The sequence below is a fragment of the Myxocyprinus asiaticus genome, chromosome 19 (genome assembly GCF_019703515.2).
Source record: "Myxocyprinus asiaticus isolate MX2 ecotype Aquarium Trade chromosome 19, UBuf_Myxa_2, whole genome shotgun sequence".
Lineage (NCBI taxonomy): Eukaryota > Metazoa > Chordata > Actinopteri > Cypriniformes > Catostomidae > Myxocyprinus > Myxocyprinus asiaticus.
In genome coordinates, this window is record NC_059362.1 from 10,643,777 (window position 1) to 10,666,084 (window position 22,308).

The following is a 22,308-nucleotide window of genomic DNA, read 5'->3' on the forward strand; positions in this document are numbered from 1 at the left end:
TCACCACAAACTTACATATTAGGGTCTTTAGAGACCCGACACTTATATCTATCAAAAATGGATCTACAAAATGCCCAGATAGTGTAACATTTTCAAAATATTTGCAAGACAATTAGAAAATAATAAAATATATTTTAATATATTTTGATGTTTTATTTTTCATAAATTAAAGAGATATTGCAATAAATTAGGTCAAATCTAGATCAGGGTTTATTATTTTCACACTGAAATTTCATGAGATGCAACTGGCTGTCAAACACATATTGAGCTACACATAACACATAATATACACATAATATACACATTTTTCAATCAGTTTTACCAGAGACGAACTGCTGAACATTTGACAGCATACACCAGTCAATATTTTCCCGGATTTTGAATATTCGGACGTTTTGTTTGACATTTTAGTCGGAGGCACGGCTGTGTTGTTCAAACACGCTGTGAGATGCAGGCGAGGGAGACGAGCAGGCCCGCTGGTCAAACTCCGTCGGCGGGGCTTTCGAACAACGCTGCCGAGCATTCATCTAGCAAATCTCTGCTCTCTCCCTAACAAAACGGAGGAACTACATCTCCTCACCCACACAAACAAGGACTTTTCAAACTCTGCTGCCTTGTGCTTCACAGAAACCTGGCTCAGTGAAGCCATTCCGGACAGCGCGTTACATCTGCCCGGGCTTTCAGCTGTTCAGAGCGGATTGCATCGCGGAGTTAACGGGGAAAACGAGAGGCGGTGGAACATGCTTTTACATCAATGAAAGTTGGTGTACAGATGTAACAACGTTAAAGAGGATGTGCTGTCCTAATTTGGAAGCGCTCTTTATTAACTGTAAGCCTTTCTACTTGCCGCGGGAGTTTTCCTCGTTTATTCTGGTGAGTGTGTATATCGCGCCAAACGCGTGTGTGAACACAGCGCTGCAACAACTGGCTGATCAAATCACAGACACGGAACAACAATACCCGGTCTCAATTATTATTATTCTTGGGGATTTTAACAAAGCAAACCTCACACGTGAACTGCCCAAATACAAACAGCACATTACATGCCCAACCAGAGACTGAAATATACTGGATCACTGCTACACAACAATAAAGGATGCATATCGCTCTGTCCCTAGTGCAGCTTTGGGACTCTCTGATCACTGTCTGGTTCATCTTCTTCCTAACAGAAACTAAAATCTGTAGTAAGGACTGTAAAGAGATGGACCAACGAAGCAGAGCTGGAACTACAAGCCTGCTTTGACTGCACTGATTGGAGTGTTTTTGAGGCTGCAGACACCAATCTGGACGAGCTCACAGATACTGTTACATAATATATCAGTTTCTGTAAGGATATGTGCATTCCTACTAGGACTTATTTAATATTTAACAACGACAAACCATGGTTTACAGTGGAACTCAGGCAGCTTTGTCAGGCCAATGAGGATGCTTACAGAGTTGGGGATAAAGTCTTGTACAATCAGGCCAGGAACACACTGAATAAGGGAATCAGAGTGGTTAAAAGGAGATACTCTGAGAAGCTGAAAAACAAGTTTTCAGCTAACGACTCTGCATCAGTGTGGAGTGGCATGAAACAACTTACGAATTACAGGACTCCTGCCTCCAACCCTGTGGTGGACCAACAACTGGCTGACGACCTGAATGTGTTCTACTGTAGATTTGAAAGGCCCAATCTCACACCCCACACCCACTCTGACCTTCACTTCACACAAACACCAACACCTCCTGCAACCCCACTCCTCCCCCTCCCGCAACTCACGTCTTTCAACTACAAAGGATAAGGAAAGCACAGGGCCCAGATGGCGTCTCACCAGTGTGTTTTCGATCCTGTGCTAACCAGCTGGCCCCCATCTTCACACAGATCTTCAATAGATCACTGGAGCAGTGTGAAGTCCCATGCTGCTTCAAACGTTCCACTATCATCCCCATCCCAAAGAAACCAAAAATCACAGGACTTAATGACTACAGACCTGTCGCCCTGACGTCTGTGGTCATGAAATCATTTGAGAGACTGGTGTTGGCCCACCTGAAGAACATCACTGGACCCTTTCTAGATCCCCTTCAATTTGCTTAACGAGCAAACAGGTCTGTGGATGATGCAGTCAACATAGGAATGCATCATATCCTGCAACATCTGGACAGACCAGGGACATATGCAAGAATCCTTTTTGTGGACTTCAGTTCAGCTTTCAACACCATCATCCCAGCTATACTCCAGAATAAATTACACCAACTCTCTGTTCCCTTGTCTATCTGTCAGTGGATTACCAGCTTTCTGACGGACAGGCAGCAGCTTGTGAGACAGGGGAAACTCACTTCCAGCACTTGTACAATCAGCACTGGTGGCCCCCAGGGATGTGTGCTCTCCCCACTACTCTTCTCCCTCTACACCAATGACTGCATCGCCAAGGACCCCTCTGTCAAGCTCCTGAAGATTGCAGATGACACCACTGTCACTGGCCTCATCAGAGATAATGATGAGTCTGCATACAGAAGGGAGGTTGAACAGCTGGCTGTCTGGTGCAGTCAAAACAACCTTGAGCTGAACACGCTCAAAACGGTGGAGATGATTGTGGACTTTAGGGGGAACACCCCAACACTGACCCCCCTCACCTTTCTAAACAGCACTGTGGCAGCAGTGGAGTCATTCAGGTTCCTGGGCACTACCATCTCACAGGACCTGAAGTGGGAGACACACATTGACTCCACTGTGAAAAAGGCCCGGCAGAGGTTGTACTTCCTTTGCCAGTTGAGGAAATTCAACCTGCCACAGGAGCTGCTGATACAGTTCTACTCAGCAGTCATTGAGTCTGTCCTCTTCACTTCAGTAACTGTCTGGTTTGGACATCAGAAGACTACAAAGGACAGTTCGGACTGCTGAGAGGATTATTGGTTGCCCCCCCCCCCCCCCGCCCCTTCAAGAACTATACACTTCCAGAGTGAGGAAAAAGGCTGGAAAAATCACTCTGGACCCCACTCACCCTGCCCACTACCTTTATGAACTGTTGCCTTCTGGCTGACGCTTCAGAGCTCTGAGCACCAGAACCATCAGGCACAGGAACAGTTTTTTCCCTCAGGCAATCCATCTCATGAACAGTTAAATTGCCCCATTGAGCAATAACTATGTGCAATACACAGTTTAGTCTTTCTTATATTTATCCAACACATCCAACCTCCTCTGCCATTTCATTCCTCTGAAAAAAATAAAATAAAATGTGCACTGTACATAACAGATTGTATTAGATTTGCACTACCCATGTGTATGTGTGTATGTGTGTGTGTGTGTCTGTACGTATGTGTATAATTATTTTTTATTTTTTATTATTATCTATGTCTTGCTGCTGTTTTTGTATGGTTGTACATTGGAAGCTCCTGTCACCAAGACAAATTCCTTGTATGTGTAAGCATACTTGGCAATAAAGCTCATTCTGATTCTGATTCTGATAAGTATTTTCTCAGACACGCTGAGTCTAAATACAGGCAGAACTTACATAATTTCAATATACACCAAAATGACAATAGTTATATCATACTGTTCATGTGTTACACTTGCTATAGTTTACTTCCATGTTGTTTCTTCATCAAATAGCAATGTCAAATGTAAATCAAGTCAATAACTGAAACATCAGTGCCACCTTGAGTAAGAAATAGTATGTATATTATGTATTTGTACATGCATATGGTATACTGATGATTCCCCATTGCTGATAATTCATTGTTGCACAGAAAATCAACATGATACAGTATTTATTTGTATGAATATATGACTAACTTCTCTTGTAATAAACAAAGAAATAGACACCCTGTAATAGTAAACTCATATAGATATGAAATAATCATAAAAAATATAATTTATGGAAATACAAAAAAACACCCTGACACTTTTACATTGATGGCATTTATTTTAAATTTGGTGAGACAAAAACCATGAATTCAAAAACCGTTTTGAGCGAAGCTCAAGGGTAGATTCGTCTTCCTGGGCCGCATAGCGCCCCCTGTGGAAAGAGATGGAGCTTCAAACATCGGAAGCAGCTGTAAGCCAACAGACATTCCACCATTTTCAGTTCAGCGGTTTCTGCGTTCCTGCGAATTGACCAATCAGAACATTGGACGTAGTTCTCGCGCGTAATTCGTCTTATCCGCGCTTTCATTGTTCGCGGGAAACTACTCACTTGTGAATAAAACTCAGGAGAAGCGATGACTCTCTTTCACCATGTTATTGATCGAGGAGTTTCAAAAAGAAAATGTAATGGTGAGTGGGACTTTAGCTCTTTAAAATCTACATGTGGGTTATGTTGATGTACGCTTTGAATGTCTATTGCAAATTCGGTACATCTGTTGACGGTTTTTTGTATCATATTTTATCGTGGTTAGACTTGTTCCATTAAAAATAATAATAATGTAATCCTTGTATACTAAGATCATCGTCGGCCGTTTCCTCTGTCTTCTCTGCTGGACGGATATCAGTGCACTCGACCCGATGAACATGTGTCATATGGAGTCTCAGCTGCTCCTGTGCCGCCGTTTGGATGCACATTTTGCTCTGGTACACAAATTAAACACTGTGCATGCACAATGACTTCACATCTACTCATACTGTTACCCAGAACTCCACGGTTGTGTAAAAACTAACATGTTGTTGTGTTTTCTTTACAAAATTGTTGTAGCCCCCGGCCAGCAGAGCTACCTAGCTGTTGCAAATGAAGAAGGACTTGTGTCTATCTTTAATACTGGAGAAAAACAGAGCTCTATACTGAAAGGTAGGTGTGAGTCTTTCTAGAGCTGTTAAAAACTGATTTCATTAGCATTAACCCTTGTGTAGCAATTTAAAAAAGTTACTCAGAGGTCCTTAGAGGACAAAAATGTCCGCGGCAAAAACTGCCATAAAAATATTAAATATTAATACTGTTTTCCACTTTCAATGAGTTAATTTTTTTAACTAACATCAGTCCTGTTTTTATGAAAGAAAAGAAAAAAATAATTATTTTTAATATACTAAATGCTAAGGGGAAATTTTTGGGATTATCACAGTCTGGGTTATGTCAATGATTAGCAACAACATTGATTTTGATGTATTATTATGTTTTTGTGCAGTGTCAGATTAAAAAAAATAAACCTCACACTCAGTACCTTAGAGGACAAAAATGTCCGTGTCAAAAAACTGTCATAAAAATATTATATATTAATATTATTTTCCACTTTCATTGACCAAATATTCATTTTCATGATTTTAACCCTTTAAATGCCAGTTTGTTAACATAATGCCAATGTTGTTTTTACATACACACACATTTCTCAATACACACATACAAAACACACTCTGACATCCATACCAACACACCCACACAATTTTAACTGCATCATTTATTCAATTGGCCTGCAGTGCTCTATAATACAGCAAACAGAAAATAGGAAAAAAGTATGTATTTGCTCCATAGGCTAAACATGAGGAAAAATGGCGCCATCTGGTGAAAAATATAAAAAATTTAAATTTTGAAGCCAGGGCTCTGGAAGGAAAGCATAATATCATAGAATTCATGATTTTATGTTTTCATGGCACTGGGATCAAATATTGCCAGTTTTAATGGGTTTCAATGGGGGACGTTTTGTCCTGAAGGTCCTGAGTGTAACTGTTTTGTGTACACAGTGTATTATAGATGTATTATAGGAACTGAGGTTGAAATATCAAAATTCCCCCAAATATACACACCTTTGACAATTTATGCTGTTGACATTAACACAGCCAAAATGATCGAGAAAAAAACTAAAATGAAAAAGACAAAAATGTCCCTAAGGTTGCACAAGGGTTAAACAAATTAATGTTTTCTAAACTGGTGCATGAATCTACAACTGTTGTTTTGCAGAGTGGCAGGCACATGATAATGCAGTTTTCGACATTGCTTGGGTTCCTGGTGTGAGCAGCTTGGTGAGTTTAATTTGCATATTTCTTCTGAAGAAACTCTCAATGCTTTGTAGTAATGGACTAAATTGTGCTCTGTATATTTTGAGAGCTCAAATTGAGAGATTTGGATATATTCATAAACAGGTGACAGCCTCTGGTGACCAGACCGCCCGTCTGTGGGATGTGCCCACTGGTGACCTGCTGGGAACATTTAAAGGTCATCAGTGCAGTCTTAAATCAGTGGCTTTCTCGAAGCAAGATCGAGGTAACTCTAACGATCCCATTATAACACTGTTATTCAGTAGCTGAAAAGCTTGGCAACATACAGCTCGTATTGTGTTGTATGAACACTGCATATAGAATGCAAATTTTCTGTATGCACAGAATACCTAGATGATACATTTGTCAAAATGTGCTGTAACATAATTTGAACGTCCATGTCCAGTGTAACTAATAAACCAAAAAATAACATCAACCATGATTAATAACACCTTTATTGAATCATTATTAGATCTGAAAGGGCTTTGACTGCCAAAAGTGAAGACGTGCTAAATAATTTATTTTTTTTAATTCCTGTAGTAATTGAACGGCACTCACTTAAATTTGCTACAGTACATAATGAGGTCAAATTACAAAATTGTAGCATACTACTGTTTGAGTCGCTTATTGCTGCATAATGCGTCCCGTTTCACATACTATTTTTAAACAACAGTAGACTGTATACTGTGGAGAATTAAGTAACCAGTATGTTAGTTTTCCATTCTGTAAAATTACAAGAAGCGGCCAGAAATTACATTGGTTATGTTCAGAATGAAATACTCACAAAACGTAGCGAAGTCGGCACACTCTTTCTCCCAAACAAAATGTAATTTTAACCCAACACCGTTTTAATTCTCACCGAACAGTTTGTCGACTTTCCTGCATTTTGTGAGTATTCCATTCCGAACATAACCAATATTATTTTAATTTGTCTGAAGGCTGAATTAATGGCATTCTGAAGAATTCATATTTTTAAACGACGTGTTCTGTGTGGTGTATTCCCAACACAGCTGTATTTAGTACTGGAGGCAGAGATGGGAACATAATGCTCTGGGATATAAGATGCAGCAAAAAAGGTACTCTCTTTTTTTATTATTATTTATTTTTTATTCAGATCAGGGCTTAAAGGGTTAGTTCACCCAAAAATGAGTATTCTCATCATTTACTCTCCCTCTTGCTATCCCAGATGTGTATGACTTTCTGTCTTTTGCTGAACACAAATGAAGATTTTTAGAAGAATATCTCCGCTCTGTTGGTCTTTACAGTGCAAGTCAATATGGTCTAAAACTTTGAAGCTCCAAAAAGCAAATAAAGGCAGCTTAAAAGTAATCCATACTACTCCAATGGTTAAATCCATGTCTTCAGAAGTGATATGATAGGTGTGGGTGAGAAACGGATCGATATGCAAGTCCATTTTTTTGTTTTTTAACTATAAATCTCCACTTTCAAACAGCCTTCCAAAGCGCTCTTCTCTCCGAAGAGTTCTTTTGTTTTTTGGCAATTCAAATTCTTCATGCGTGTCGCCATCTACTGGGCAGGGAGGAGAATTTATAGTAAAACAGGATTTAAATATTGATCTGTTTCTCACCCACATCTATCATATCACTTTTGAAGATATGGATTTAACTGTATGGATTACTTTTATGCTGCCTTTATGTGCTTCAAAGTTTTGTACCCTGTTGACTTCCATTGTATGGACCTACAGAGCTGAGATTTATGTTATACACATCTGGGATGGCATGAGGGTGAGTAAATGATGAGAGAATTTTCATTTTTGGGTGAACTATTCCTTTAAATTACTGGGACGTCAAAATGATTTAAAGCTTACAAAAATGTTTCCCATCCATCACAGATGGTTTCTACAGGCAGGTAAAACAGATCAGTGGTGCTCATATGAAACCCGAAAGGCACATGCCTCAAGCTAAGAAGAGAAGAGGAATGGCGCCCCCTGTGGTGAGTTAAATAAGCTTTGTCAGTTCTATTTTTGTAAGCTTTAATGGGGTGTACATCAAAATAGCAGTTATATTTTATGGGAAGGTTCTTTGATTTAGCTCTATTATTAAACATGATAATACAAGATGAGTGCAGTTTTAGAAATCCAGAGATTTTCTGTTCTCAGGACTCCCAGCAGGGTGTGACAGTGGTTCTGTTCTGTGACGAGAACAAGCTCATCTCTTCAGGAGCAGTAGATGGGTGAGTCCAACTGCGATTATACACGCTATTATACGTGAATAGATCTCGAGTAGCCAGTTTAAATATAAGTAAAGCCTAATTTGTATTTGGTACTTGATGTATGCAAACCAAAAGATAAGTCTAGCATTAGTGCAAAAACAGCTTCTTAATATATATGTTAAAAAACCAGCAAGACTACCATTATTAAACGGATTATGACTTCACGAGCCACATTCGAAGCTGTTGTGAAAATAACTAAACTCTGAGCCGTTTTACACCTCTTAAAAGAAAGTTCTTCCTCGTCTTGATTTGTTTGGGACATGTCTCGTTTCGTATTTTCATCGAAGTTTTCATGTGTCTTCGTTGCTCCTGCATGTAAATAATGTAAATCAGTCCTGCCCACTAATTGCTGCTTATGTCTATCGCTGTATAAACCATATTGCAAATTCTCCATCGCACTTTTAACCTAACTGTGATTTTGTTTGAATTCTGATGTTTGCTTTGAAAATTTTCCAACAACAATCTGATCTCGGCACAGGACCATTAAAATGTGGGATTTGCGGAAGAACTACACTGCATACTACCAGAACCCTCTCCCTCTACAGGCTTATCCTTACCCGGGCTCCTGCACACGCAAACTAGGTAGACGACTCCTGTCCACCCTGTTATTCGACCAATATTTATGAGCAATGTTAATTAGCATGCTAATTTGTACTGTTTTCCTCCTCTGCAGGTTATTCTGGTCTTTCACTTGACTCTACTGGTTCCAGGCTGTTCTCCAGCTGCACAGATGACAACATCTACATGTTCAACATCAGTGGTTTGAAAACTACTCCAGGTAAATTAATAATAATTATTAAAAAAAAACAAACATCTTCAGAACCTTTCAGTTGTACAAGCGTCATGTGTGATATCAATTTTGAAAAGCACATGCCTCCCAAAATGTATACAGATGCATGACTAAAGTATATGAATCTCAAAGAAATTAAGCAAAGTCGGCACACTTATGCTCTCAAACAAACTTTTACAAACTTGAAATGCTTCGAGCTAAATGTGCTTCAGCGGACTTCTTTTCAAATGTCTTTTTGCGTGTGTGTGAAAAGGGACATCATTTTGATGATTTTGAAGTATCACCAGTTACTTGTAATTTAGAGTATAAAGATTTAAATGTATGAAGTAGGGCTGGGTAATTTAACACATTAAATAATATAACAGATCCACATGCATGCTCAATCGACAAATGCACGCATCAGATCCACACACACATATAGCAATCCACAAATGCACACAACAGATACACACACATCTGCTCAATTCACAAATGCATGCATCAGACTTTTTCCATTGGTATATTAATATGTGCTATTAATAATTGACTGTTTATTGCGTAAAAAAAAAAACAAAACAAAAAAAAAACTTCCTGTGGCAAGCTTCTGTATCTTTTCCGCCAGAGAAAAAAATAGTTTAGAGATTTAAAACTTAAGCATTCGATTTGTGTTATATCTGTATGTATAGTGTCTAATAACGCATTGAAAATGTACACTTAAATGTATCTCGCCAATAAAGCTTGATATGAATTGAATCTGCCCATTTGATCCTATGATTAAAAACCGTCCACTGGAAAACGCTAGAAGATTTTGCCCAACTTTTAATTACAGCATGTCCACTGATTTTATGGCATGTATAGGCCTGCATATTCTTATATCAATGAGTTATACCTGTGAAAATGTGTTTAACACTATCCGCAAAAAAACTGAACATTCTAACATGTTTATATTTAAATAATTAACGATGACTAACACATTTCTTGCAAATTCTTTGAGACAAAATATATTTGATTTTGTTTTAATGTACTGTGATTAATCCCAGAAAACTGTGATTTAAATAGTCATACTGATTCACAGCCCTAATATGAAGTCCTCTACACATGAGGACTTTGCATCAATTAAGTGTTTTTTGATGGCTAATAAAGGTCTTTCTCTTTCTCACTAAAAACAGTTGCTGTTTTTAGTGGTCACAGTAACTCCTCATTTTATGTAAAGTCCAGTGTCAGTCCAGATGACCAGTTCCTGGCTAGTGGCTCAAGTGACCATAATGCTTTCATATGGAAGGTGAGGAGTCCTTTGAACACCCACAGTGGTGACATAGATACCCTTCTGGCATACCCAGTTCTCCATATTTCATCTGTGAATTGTGACATTTATGGTCACTATCTGCACATATTTGACTGACTCTAATGCATTTGTTCCAGATTTCAAACCCAAAACAAGCTCCTATTGTGCTTCAGGGTCATAGCCAGGAAGTCACTTCAGTGGCCTGGTGCCCAACCGATTTCACCAAGGTGCATTTTAATTTTTTTTATAAATCTTGTATTGCAAGGCATGAAAGTTCACCAACTGCACATTCCCAAATGTTCCAGCAACAGTTTCTTAAGAATTAAGTTTGCATGCATTTTTAGTGTTTAGTGATTGAACAAAACAGATTTTTCTCCTTCACATGCCCTCATTTAACATGCAAGTCTGCAAAAAAAGTCAATGTGCTACACATTGAATACACGTAGAATAATTGGTCACATCAAGACGCGGTTACAATGGAAATTCGGCAGGCAAAGAAGGCATGGGCGGAGACGTAGAGCGAATATGAAACAAGTAAAAAACTAATTGCCAAGCAGCCTCTTTGTAATGCTGCACATTATACTCTGTGAGTGTGATGTTAAAAAGAATCCCGCTGCTAAAATGATGCTCTGTACAAAGCACCGGCCACACAAAGGTCACTGTCAAACCAAACAACTTTCTGTTGGTTAACACGGCAAATTCGCAAAATCCGCAAGGGGAAATTCTTTGCCACCTGAAGTCCATCACGCAAAATCCACGATCGAGTGGATACCCATTGAGATGACTGTATTTCCCTCACAGAATTTCACTGTGTGAAGGTTAATGTGACCGTGCCTTGAGAGCTGTGAGTGTAATTTACAGAAAGAAAAAATGCCTTTTGTTTCAGAAGTGAGTTGAGACCCTTTAAAAATGTGTGGCCATTGAAGTAATACATTTAAGGTAGGGAACCAGTTCCATAAAAAAAAGAAAAACATACCGGAACCAAATGATTTTCATAAAGTTTTGGACTAAATCCATTGAATGTTCTCACTTCATGCTCATATTTGTGAATGTAATGGGCATTAAATCCCTTAAACCCTCAGCCTCCACAGTACTAATCTGCCGGTAGACTGTATGCTTTGTTATAGCAATCGTGAAGCTGCGTTCATGATTCGCGTCAGAGCGTTAACACCACTTTAGACTCACCAGGAAAAGTGCTTGCAAACAAACACTTTCAAAGGCTGAAAAATACTTGATTTCTATCACAAGCCCATCTGGGCTTGTTTTGTACATCAAATAGCACTAAGATCTCCTTTCTCCATTTTATCACTGACAGGGAAGCGTTGACAGAGATTCTTTAATTTAATGAGATAACAACCTCCGCGGCTCTATCATAGGAGCATATTACGACAGTATCACCCATATTATGTCTATAGGACTGCCGCTTTATGCTATTTTATGCTAAGCTTGTAGGCTCCCCTTGGTAGAAGGTCTCTGGTGCTGTGGCGTGCTAGTGTATTGACACCGGGTGGATACATCACAAAGGTTCCGCCCTTCATGCCAGTGTTTGTGCTGTATTAATGGTCAATGGGTTAATCGTGATTAAGAAAAATTAACACGTTAAACTTTTTAAATGAATCACATGCTTTAATGCGTAAATTCTGACCCCTCTAGTTTAAATATTTGAATGCTGCCGAAGCTCAAATCGGATCTGAAAATTCAGCATCCACAGATGGTCTGAACTCCACGCAGCCCCCACGTGACTCTACATTGGAAATGACTGACATATATGGAGATAAAACAGTATCAAAACATCACACAAATGCACATGACAATCCACAAATGCATGCAAAAGATCTGCTCAATTCACAAATGTATGCAACAGATACACATATGCACACGACAATCTACAAATGCACTCAACAATCCACAAATGCATGCAGCAGATCCACAAATGCACGCAAAAGATCCACACACAGCATTCACAAATGCTCTTAACAGATCCACATGTGCACTCAATCCACAAATGCACGCAACAGATCCACTCATCTGCTCAATTCACAAATGTATGCAACAGAACAACACACGCACAACAGATCCACAAATGCACGCAACAGATCCACAAATGCACGCAACAGATCCACAAATGCACGCAACAGATCCACAAATGCACGCAACAGATCCACACACGCACACTTCAATTCACAAATGCACGCAACAGATCCACGCACAGCAATCCACAAATGCATGCAACAGATCCACACACGCACACAAGCATTCACAAATGCACGCAACAGATCCACACACACACACATCAATTCACAAATGCACGCAACAGATCCACGCACGCACACAGCAATCCACAAATGCATGCATCAGATCCACACACGCACGCAGAAATCCACAAATGCACGCATCAGATCCACACATCTGGTAAATTCACAAATGTTCACATCATAATGCAAAAACTATACAATGATTTCTTTGCTCACAGTACAGTCCACTAATGCACACACAAATGCTGAGACTTTTTCTATTGGTGTTCTGCCTCGAGGATGTCAGTGAACGTGCTTTTGCATTTGTGGTTAGTTTTGAGAGGCTTGTTCCATGGCCTTTATTCACAAATATTAGCAAGCTGATCTCCAATGTATGTGGATCGACCTTCTTACTTTTTAACACCGGATCGCAAATTAAAATGATTCATTACCGCCACCTGCTGTTAGCTTAGAACAGAGACCTCAGTCTGGACTGTCAAAGAAGGATGGAGTGTGGGCGAGTTTAGTGAATTCTTTGCTTGCTTTTCATTTCAAAACATCCTGAAATTATTTATATAAAAAATACTGTATATACTATAATAAACATCTGAACAAACTATTTGTATACTGTACTGAGTTTCTTTTTCTTTTTTGAGATGGGCCATAAGCAGCACAGTCAAAGATATTTAAATTAATAAATAATTATCGCAAATATCCATCATTAGATGTCTGGGTAATTATTATACATTTCATTGGACAAATTACAACTGTTCTACAGACACTGCTGTTGCATATCCAGCAAACATAAAAAGAAATCATACAAGGTGAAACGTTGGTTGTTTGTTCAATTTATAATGATTATTTACTAGTTAACTGTTTTGAATGCTGCTGAAACAGTTTGCAATTACTAAATATGGATATTTCAATTATATAAGAGGTTTTCTATAGGAGCAGTTTTGTAATTGTATCTGCGGTACAAATCATTTGTATTAATAGATTTCAACAGAAGTATTGTGTAGAGTACAATTGTCTTAAGTAAGTTAAAAAACATCCTCACAGTTGAATGCAGCAAATGGAGGGTTCCGCTTTTAATGCCGATAAACATCCCCTGGAACTCGCGTTATGTCATCATTTAGTGTCAAAGGAATGATGAAGATCATCGAGATCATCTTGCTCATATTTGTGAGTTAAGGCCGCAGGACAAGAGTTACAAAACTATCCAAAAAGGCAAAAGCACATTCACAGACATCCTCGAGGCAGAATACCAATGGAAAAAGTCTCTGCATTTATGTGTGCATTTTTGGACTGTACTGTGAGAAATTAAATCATTGTATAGCATATATTTGTGCATTCTGATGCATGCATTTGTGAATTGAGCAGATGTGTGTATCTGTTGTGTGCATTTGTGGATTGCTATGTGCGTGTGTGGATCTGATGCATGCATTTGTCGACTGAACGTGCACGTGGATCTGTTGCGTGCTTTTGTGTATTGCTGTGTATGTGTGTGGATCTGTTATGTGCATTTGTAGATTGCTGTGTGCGTCCACCCAGCAAGCAATCTACAAAAGCACATAATAGCTCCACACACGTTTGGATCTGTTGCATGCATTTGTGAATTGTCGTGTGCATTTGTGGATTGTTTAGATACTGTTTTATCTCCATAGACTTCTGGCCTGTCATTTTGTCCTTCCTAGTCGCTCTAGTCACATAGACTTGCGTCATATTTGTAAGATCAGTACCAACTCTCTTTCTACACATTTTAGCAATGTTACCCAGTTTAATCTTATTCATTGAATTAAGGTTTCCACACCCTGAATGGTAGCGCAGAGTATTTTTAACCGTACAGCATGACTAGGGTAGTCCGATTCTTGAACAAATGACTCTTCTCTTATGAGCTGGTTCTTTTCAATCTACACCACATGTGTGATGAGGACCAAGGCAATTGCAAGGAGAATCACACCAGGAAGCAGGGGAGATGTTTATTTTGTAGCAGAGGTGTAAAATGTGCAAATAGTGTTTAAAAGCAAATAAAACCAGTTACCTTTATATAAAAAAAAAAAAAAAAAAAAAAAAAAACCTGTCTTAAAGCAGTACCTTCTATTCTCCAACAATAACGGAGGCCAGAGTTTTCTTGCGCTAGATCAGCGCCAGCAACAATGTTCCATATGCTCCAAACACAACACAACCTGTCCACCAGTCTAGTGCCTCTAATGGTGGCATGCCTATATATACATTTTATACATATATATATACATACATACATACATACATACATATACACACATACATACCATTTTGGTTAAAATTAACCCTCACCTCCCCATTCTTATACAAAGTCACATTAAATAAGAACAAGAGACAGAATGATTTCTAAATGACACCAACGAATACAATAAACCGGATGGATAAAACAATTTCCCAATAAAACGGTTAAGATTTCCTAAAATTAGCGTTTAGGTATGTGCTTTCATAATGGTTAAGCCCAAAGTATATTTAGATTATAAGACTTGCGTCATACATCCTGTACACAGACAATCAGTGTTCGTGTCTCAGCGAAGTCTGCTCTGGGCTTTACACCCACTTGCCAAAACCAGGAAATCTAAAATGGCTAACCCCAAATAAATCTTGAGAAATTATTAATAAAGTAAGTCCTTTGGACTCTAATTAAAGTTTTGTGATGGAAGACTGCTCTGCAGGCTCACCATCACACACCGCAAAACATATAGCGCGACCACTATAGACCAGTTCCTGAACACATGACTCTTATAAGCTGGTTCATTTGAATCTACACCGCAAAACATACAACACTACCTCCCAAAAGAATGACTCTCATCAGCCAGTTCTTTTTAGTGAATGAAAAACTTACTGAACTGCAAGTCATTCATTTTGTCATTTTAAAATATCTCATCTTTTGGTAACAGTAGGGTAGTAATTAGTATTTCTTCCTCAAAAGTACTTAAAAAATGGTTAATGGAACCATTAATGAATATTATTGTAATATCTGTCACTCTCTCTGCAGATTGCTTCCTGCTCTGATGACAACACTGTTAGGATCTGGCGCCTGAACCGCAGACCAGAAGGAGAAAACTCTGCAAACAGAGAGGCCAATATTGTAGGCTGGACGCTTCGTAAAATCCAATCACCATCCAGAACACCTGGTAGGATTATTTTGATGTGTTGGGAACCTTGCAGGCATATTTGGCTGAAAAGATACGCAGTGCACTATTTTTAAGAGTCTGCAGTGTTTTGACACATTCTAATGACATGAAAATGGCAGGTTAAAGTCAGCATGAATTATTATGCAATTATAACTCAGTTATCATTGTCTTTTCAGACCCTCTCAGCCCTGTTCCTCACACTCCCGCCAAAAGTCCCAGGTCAGAGAGGGCTGTCTCTCTGGCTTCACCCCAGCCTGCTGCTTGTGCCCCTACCGGTGCTGATTTACCCCTCCCATCCAACACATCTGCACCTGTGGCCAAACTAAGCAGCCCCAAAGTCCCTTCATCTATCCAGCAGTGGATCAGCCACAGTTGTACTCCATGTAACCAGTGCACATCTCCACTTCGTAAGGTGCTCAATCCTGTTCTCCAGGGTCTTTCCTCTGAACAGCGTGCCAAGCGACGCCTGGAAACGGGTGATGCTGCTGGATCTGGTTTGGGTGAGGAGAATGGAGTATCTGAATTGTATCCTGATATGAAGAGGAGGAGGAGTTCGGGGAGCTCACAGAATTGTCCTGAAGAAAACGGAGACTTATTCAGTTTGGAAACTGAGGAGAGGCTCTATTCAACAGTTGAAGCTGGTAAAGAGAACCACTCCCCAAGAAGGACTGATTGGTTGTCTGTGATCAGCCAGAGATTTAAAGGATCGGCTCAACCCAAATGTGCCAGCAGTAGCAAACGACTGGATGCTAGAATACACCGCTCCCCTGTGAGTAAATGCATGCAAATTTACTTTTGCGACATTTCACTACAGCTCTGCTGTCCCATTCTACATAATCAGAAAATTGCTTTCGTAATTTTGTCTGAATTGTAACACACAGCTAACATAGGTGTCACATATTTATTTTGCCATCCATTTTAACAGCTTGTGCATAAAAAAGAAATCAGGGCTTCATGTAGAATTTTGATACTGAGCCTATTTTTGTGCTTTGTGCACAACGCTTTGTAGTAGGGCTGCCCCCTAATAGTCAACCAAACATTAGTCAATGAGAAGAGTCTTGGTCGACTAAGTTTTGATTGATCGGTTGGTCGCAGGAAAAAAGAAACTCCACAGGAAACCGAGGAACACCGGTATTACTGCTGGTTGGACGCTAGGTGGTACTATGGGTTAATTTTCATTAAGCAGGGTTAGGGTTAAGCCTACACAATAAAGCAAGACACCTTGATTTCAAACTTTGAACTTTATTTATTTTAACAAAAAATTCAAATGAAACTGGAAAAATATTAAGTGCAATTAAAATGTGTGTTCAACTTTTTGAAAGATGGCTTTACAACAGTTGTGAAGGGCAACATCTCTCTGGCAAAGTACCTACTTCATCTGTGCATTCTCTACCAGTCGGGTATTTCGTGTTCTGGGAAAATACATCATGTGTGTGAATAAATTCATTTTTGTTCCCTCCTTCACGATATATATAAAATCAGCAAAAAAAGAAACGTCACTTTTTCAGGACACTGTATTGTAAAGATAATTTTGTAAAAATCCAAATAACTTTACAGATCTTTATTGTAAATGGTTTAAACAATGTTTTCTATGCTTGTTCAAGGAACCATAAACAATTAATGAACATGCACCTGTGGAACGGTTGTTAAGACACTAACGGCTTACAGACAGTAGGCAATTAAGGTCACAGTTATAAAAACTTAGGACACTAAAGAGACCTTTCTACTGACTCTGAAATACACCAAAAGAAAGATGACCAGGGTCCCTGCTCATCTGCATGAATGTGCCTTATGCATGCTGCATGGAGGCATGAGGACTGCAGATGTGGCCAGGGCAATAAATTGCAATGTCCGTACTGTGAGACGCTTAAGACAGCGCTACAGGGAGACAGGAAGGACAGCTGATCATCCTCGCAGTGGCAGACCACGTGTAACAACACCTGTACAGGATCGGTACATCCGAATATCACACCTGTGGGAACAGGTACAGGATGGCAACAACAACTGCCCGAGTTACACCAGGAACGCACAATCCCTCCATCAGTGCTCAGACTGTCCGCAATAGGCTGAGAGAGGCTGGACTGAGGGCTTGTAGACCTGTTGTAAGGCAGGTCCTTACCAGACATCACTGGCAACAACGTCGCCTAAGGCCACAAACCCATCTTTGCTGGACCAGGCAGTACTGGCAAAAAGTGCTCTTCACTGATGTGTCGTGGTTTTGTCTCACCAGGGGTGATGGTCGGACTCTCGTTTATCATCGAAGGAATGAGCGTTACACCGAGACCTGTACTCTGGAGCGGGATCGATTTGGAGGTGGAGGGTCCATCATGGTCTGGGGCGGTGTGTCACCGCATCATCGGACTGAGCTTGTTGTCATTGCAGGCAATCTCAGGGAAGACATCCTCCTCCCTCATGTGGTACCCTTCCTGCAGGCTCATCCTGACATGACCCTCCAGCATGACAATGCCACCAGCCATACTGCTCGTTCTGTGCGTGATTTCCTGCAAGACAGGAATGTCAGTGTTCTGCCATGGCCAGCGAAGAGCCCTGATCTCAGTCCCATTGAGCATTGGGACCTGTTGGTCTTGGACCTGTTGGATCGGAGGGTGAGGGCTAGGGCCATTCCCCCCAGAAATGTCCGGGAACTTGCAAGTGCCTTGGTGGAAGAGTGGTGTAACATCTCACAGCAAGAACTGGCAAATCTGGTGCAGTCCATAAGGAGGAGATGCACTGCAGTACTTAATGCAGCTGGTGGCCACACCAGATACTGACTGTTACTTTTGATTTTGACCAACCCCCCCCCCTTTGTTCAGGGACACATTATTCCATTTCTGTTAGTCACATGTCTCATAGAGGACACTGCTCTTGCAAAAAACAAAACATTCAGAAGACAGAAACAAGGAAAGAGTGGGAACCTTTTACATGCGCATGTTCCACAAGACTGCACGCCTCCGTACAAACAGCGTGTCATACATGCGCATAGACGGCTTTTCTGTCATCTGTTCTTAATATAATAAAGTGTGTTTCTTCAAGTGAGGGTCTGTGTGTCTACGGGCAAGTTATTTGTAATATTAATTTGATAATAGTAATAATAATAGCCTAATAATAATTATTATTATTATAATTTAATACATTAATGGGAAAACGAGCCAAATATCGTCTTGACATCGTCAAAGGCATCAGCTATTGGCGATCACTCTGACCGTCGTCGATCCCTGAGATCATCGTCTATCGGCACAACACTAATGTAATTAACAGAATGTTCAGACAGTCTCCTTGCTGGGTTTTCCGACACATTCAGAATCATTACCGCTTTGTGCGTGCGCTTGTAAAATTTATATTTTAAAGGCTCATTATTATGGTTTAGTGTTTCTCTGTAAAGTAGAACAGTGTTAGATATGATACTTATAACATTCTTTCTCAGCCCTGGAACTCCAACCATTTTCTGATGCCCCCCAACACACACATATAATATATATATATATATTAATATCATAAACGTGCGACGACTAGTCGACTAATGGCTTAAACTAACGACTACTAGTCGACCAGGAAAATCTTTGGTCGGGGGCAGCCCTACTCTGAAGTAAGCATTAAATTCAATGTGAACTTGCTTAAAATAATCTTTTGTAATAGGCTTTTATGATGTAACTTAAATGTAGTGAACTGCTCCCATTGTTTGGAGAATTTTTTTTTATATAAATTTGTGAGGGTACTGCGGGGGGGTTTGTTACTTATGTTACTTTGTTACGATTAAATTTTATTTCCGCCATTACTGAATTTTCAAAACATTGGATTATTTCTGTCATTTGACAAATAAAAACAAGAACACAACCTGGCACTGGTTGCCCTGTAATCCTGAATGGCAATGTGTGCTGGCTGTTACCACTCATCGGCCACGTGTGCGTTGGTTCAGTTCATGAACCGACTAGTTTGCAGAGGCCTCTGGTGGGATTTAAAGTATAGAGCCCCCATAGGACAGGCCGGGATATTTTTTTGTGCCTTTGCAATAAATTTACCATGGTTCTACTATAGTAACCATATTTTAATTAAATTAGTTGTAGTGAAACTGTAGTAATAATACAGGAAAATTAAAACTGAAAATAAAAATCATAACTTTGTGGTTATTATGGTTTAACTACAAATAAAACCATAGAACCCACAAGAATTACTATGGTTAATATACAGTAAAACCATGGTTACTATATAAAGTATACCATGTATTAAAATCATGGTTTCTGCCAAAAAACCAAACATGGTTAGCCTACAACAGTCATGGTTACTACAATATTACTATAGAACAATGATTACCGCCTGGTTACTACAGTCTACAATATTACTGTATTAAAACCATAGTTAAACTATGGTATTTGTGTAGTAAAACAATAATAACCACAAAATTATGATTTGTTTTTATTACCATAGTTTTCATTTTCCTGTATTATCACTATGGTTTCACTATGAATATCATGGTTAATATGGTTACTGTAATAAAACATGGTAATTATTTATTTTTTGCGAGGGAACGCAAAACTATTTCGACCTCTAAGGGGCTCCGTATTAAAGCGTTCGATTTATCCGGCCAGATACTATTTCGTTACACTACACTTGCCAAAACTCTTAATATGTTTCTTATCCTAAAAATGTAAATGATTAATTTCCTAAAGTAATAAATGTTTATTAAAATATAACAAGAGTTTGACAAATTAAGCACGATTATAATTTGAAAGCTATGTGAACTTTTTTCTTTCCTCATTAAAGCTTTTCTTCCCAAAGAAATGACTAGAAATGTTGAAACATGTATAATCATGACCACTCACATGAGATGAGGAATCCAGTCATATCAGTAACATTATAAAAGCTGTTTAATTGCACATGGGGGCTGCCATGTTAGAATCACATGACCAGCTGAATACTACTCACTTAATCTCAGTAACCGTCCTGTTATTTGACACTTTCACTCATTGATTAAAGTACTCATAGCTGACTGTGAATACTTTATACAGTTGCATCTAAAACTAAAAACAATAGATTTTGAATTATGCTGCATCCACATCTCTAGAGGTCAGTGTAAGTCCAAGATGAAATATTAAAAAAAATGAACATTACTCAAAATATCAAATAGCAGTTTGGATGTAAATGTAATACTGCTTTTCATTTCAATTAGATTTCATGGCAATCACATTTATAATAGTTCTCAAGCACTCACTCCTGATAACCATAATGTATGGCCGTTATTGTAGAAAAGCAGAAATAATGTTCTTTTCACCAAAAATGCTGCTAGTGTGAGCTCATCTCAAGCTTGCTGTTGCATTTAGGTTGCTGCTTCATGCTGCTTAACTCTTTAATTGTGGCCAGATGATCCGATCAGTGTTTGAAATGACACTTAATTGGTATGCTTTTCTCTCATTAGGCAGCAGTCTCTCCACGTGCCACGAGTGCTGTTTCCCCTCCACCAGCCCAGAAAGCATCACCTTTCAGACCTGTGAAAAAAATCTCTAGCTACTTTATGAAAAGACCTCAAGACTGATCATTATTCGTTGAGAAGTGTCTGTTTTATGATAATCTATTGTTTAAATTCTGCTCCATGTTTCTTTTAAATATGCAGATGCAGCCTGTATTTATGTATGTGATGTTTATATTGCTATCTTTTGGTAGGTTTAATATTTATATATATATATATATATAGAGGGGTAAAAGTGAAGGACAATGTGAACATTTAGATAACTCTAGTTATTTGACACTGCAATTAAACTCCCCAAAATCATACATGCCTATCTGTATTGTTTTAATATTTAGTGTACTTTCTCCTAGACCTTTACACCATTTAACTTGCATTTTAAAGTATTTGCATCAATAATGTAAAGGTCGTCCCACAACATAGTGTTTGTACATTCTACCTGACTTTTTTATTTTGATGATTCAAATTTGAAATGCCCTTTATTTGAGCTTATCTATCCATAAACGTGAGTGACATGCTTTTCAGACTATATTGATAGTAATGCAGCACTTTACATAACTAATCAATATACAGTTAGCTCAGTGCTTTTAATCTATTGAGTGTTTATAATGCAGTAAGTTCCTAAATGATTTAAATAATAAGCTTATTGTTAACTATACTTGTTATACTTCAGCGATACCATTGGACGTTTCGATCTGTTGCTGTGAGCAGACTGTATGTGTGGTACCATAAAAGATGCTTTAAAAAAATAAATTTAAAAAAAGGTTAGCATGACTTGCAGATTTGTCTGGAATCTGACCTGACCTGATAGTTCTGCTTCTATATTTAGGTCCTGCTTGTTTTATTTCTTCTGTTCTAGCATTTTATGTGACCTGTTGGAGCGAATGACTTGGCTAGTCAAAACAATTCCACTTTGGAAATTTCAGTTTTGATTGTAACCTGTTTTTTTTAATTATTTTACTTTATTAAAAGATGCCATTTAAAGTTATGCTGTAGACTTTAAGCGCTCCTTTTACTATGCTACTTGATTGTTTTTGTGTCTGTTCTCACTGATAGTTCTAAAACATGTACATTTTCTTGCATATTTATACTTTTGTATTTTATTTAACGTTTGTAGATATTTATGGACTCTTTTGTGCGAGTTTAAGAATGCAGTTGTAAACTATTTGGCTTCTGTTCTGTGTGTGTTTCCCGAAAAATCCAATAAAACACTAATCTGATTGGTCAT

At 38.8% G+C, this 22,308-nt stretch overlaps 1 protein-coding gene across 1 annotated transcript; it reads left to right on the top strand.

The window, feature by feature from the left end:
- Nucleotides 1–4,118: 4,118 nt before the first annotated feature.
- LOC127410046 (denticleless protein homolog) lies at nucleotides 4,119–22,284 on the top strand. The gene is made up of 15 exons (XM_051645056.1): nucleotides 4,119–4,252; nucleotides 4,421–4,546; nucleotides 4,668–4,760; nucleotides 5,865–5,926; nucleotides 6,047–6,167; nucleotides 6,952–7,017; nucleotides 7,794–7,894; nucleotides 8,061–8,134; nucleotides 8,652–8,755; nucleotides 8,847–8,951; nucleotides 10,112–10,224; nucleotides 10,365–10,454; nucleotides 15,481–15,619; nucleotides 15,796–16,388; nucleotides 21,033–22,284. Exons 1-15 carry the CDS (start codon nucleotides 4,198–4,200, stop codon nucleotides 21,147–21,149), a joined length of 1,959 nt encoding a protein of 652 aa, XP_051501016.1. The 5' UTR covers nucleotides 4,119–4,197; the 3' UTR covers nucleotides 21,150–22,284.
- Nucleotides 22,285–22,308: the final 24 nt, after the last annotated feature.

Coding starts and splice junctions, on each gene's coding strand:
- LOC127410046 (XM_051645056.1), top strand. CDS start 4,198: ATGACTCTCTTTCACCATGTTATTGATCGAGGAGTTTCAAAAAGAAAA. Junction 5,927..6,046: donor TTCCTGGTGTGAGCAGCTTG/GTGAGTTTAATT, acceptor ATTCATAAACAG/GTGACAGCCTCTGGTGACCA. Junction 7,895..8,060: donor GAGGAATGGCGCCCCCTGTG/GTGAGTTAAATA, acceptor TTCTGTTCTCAG/GACTCCCAGCAGGGTGTGAC.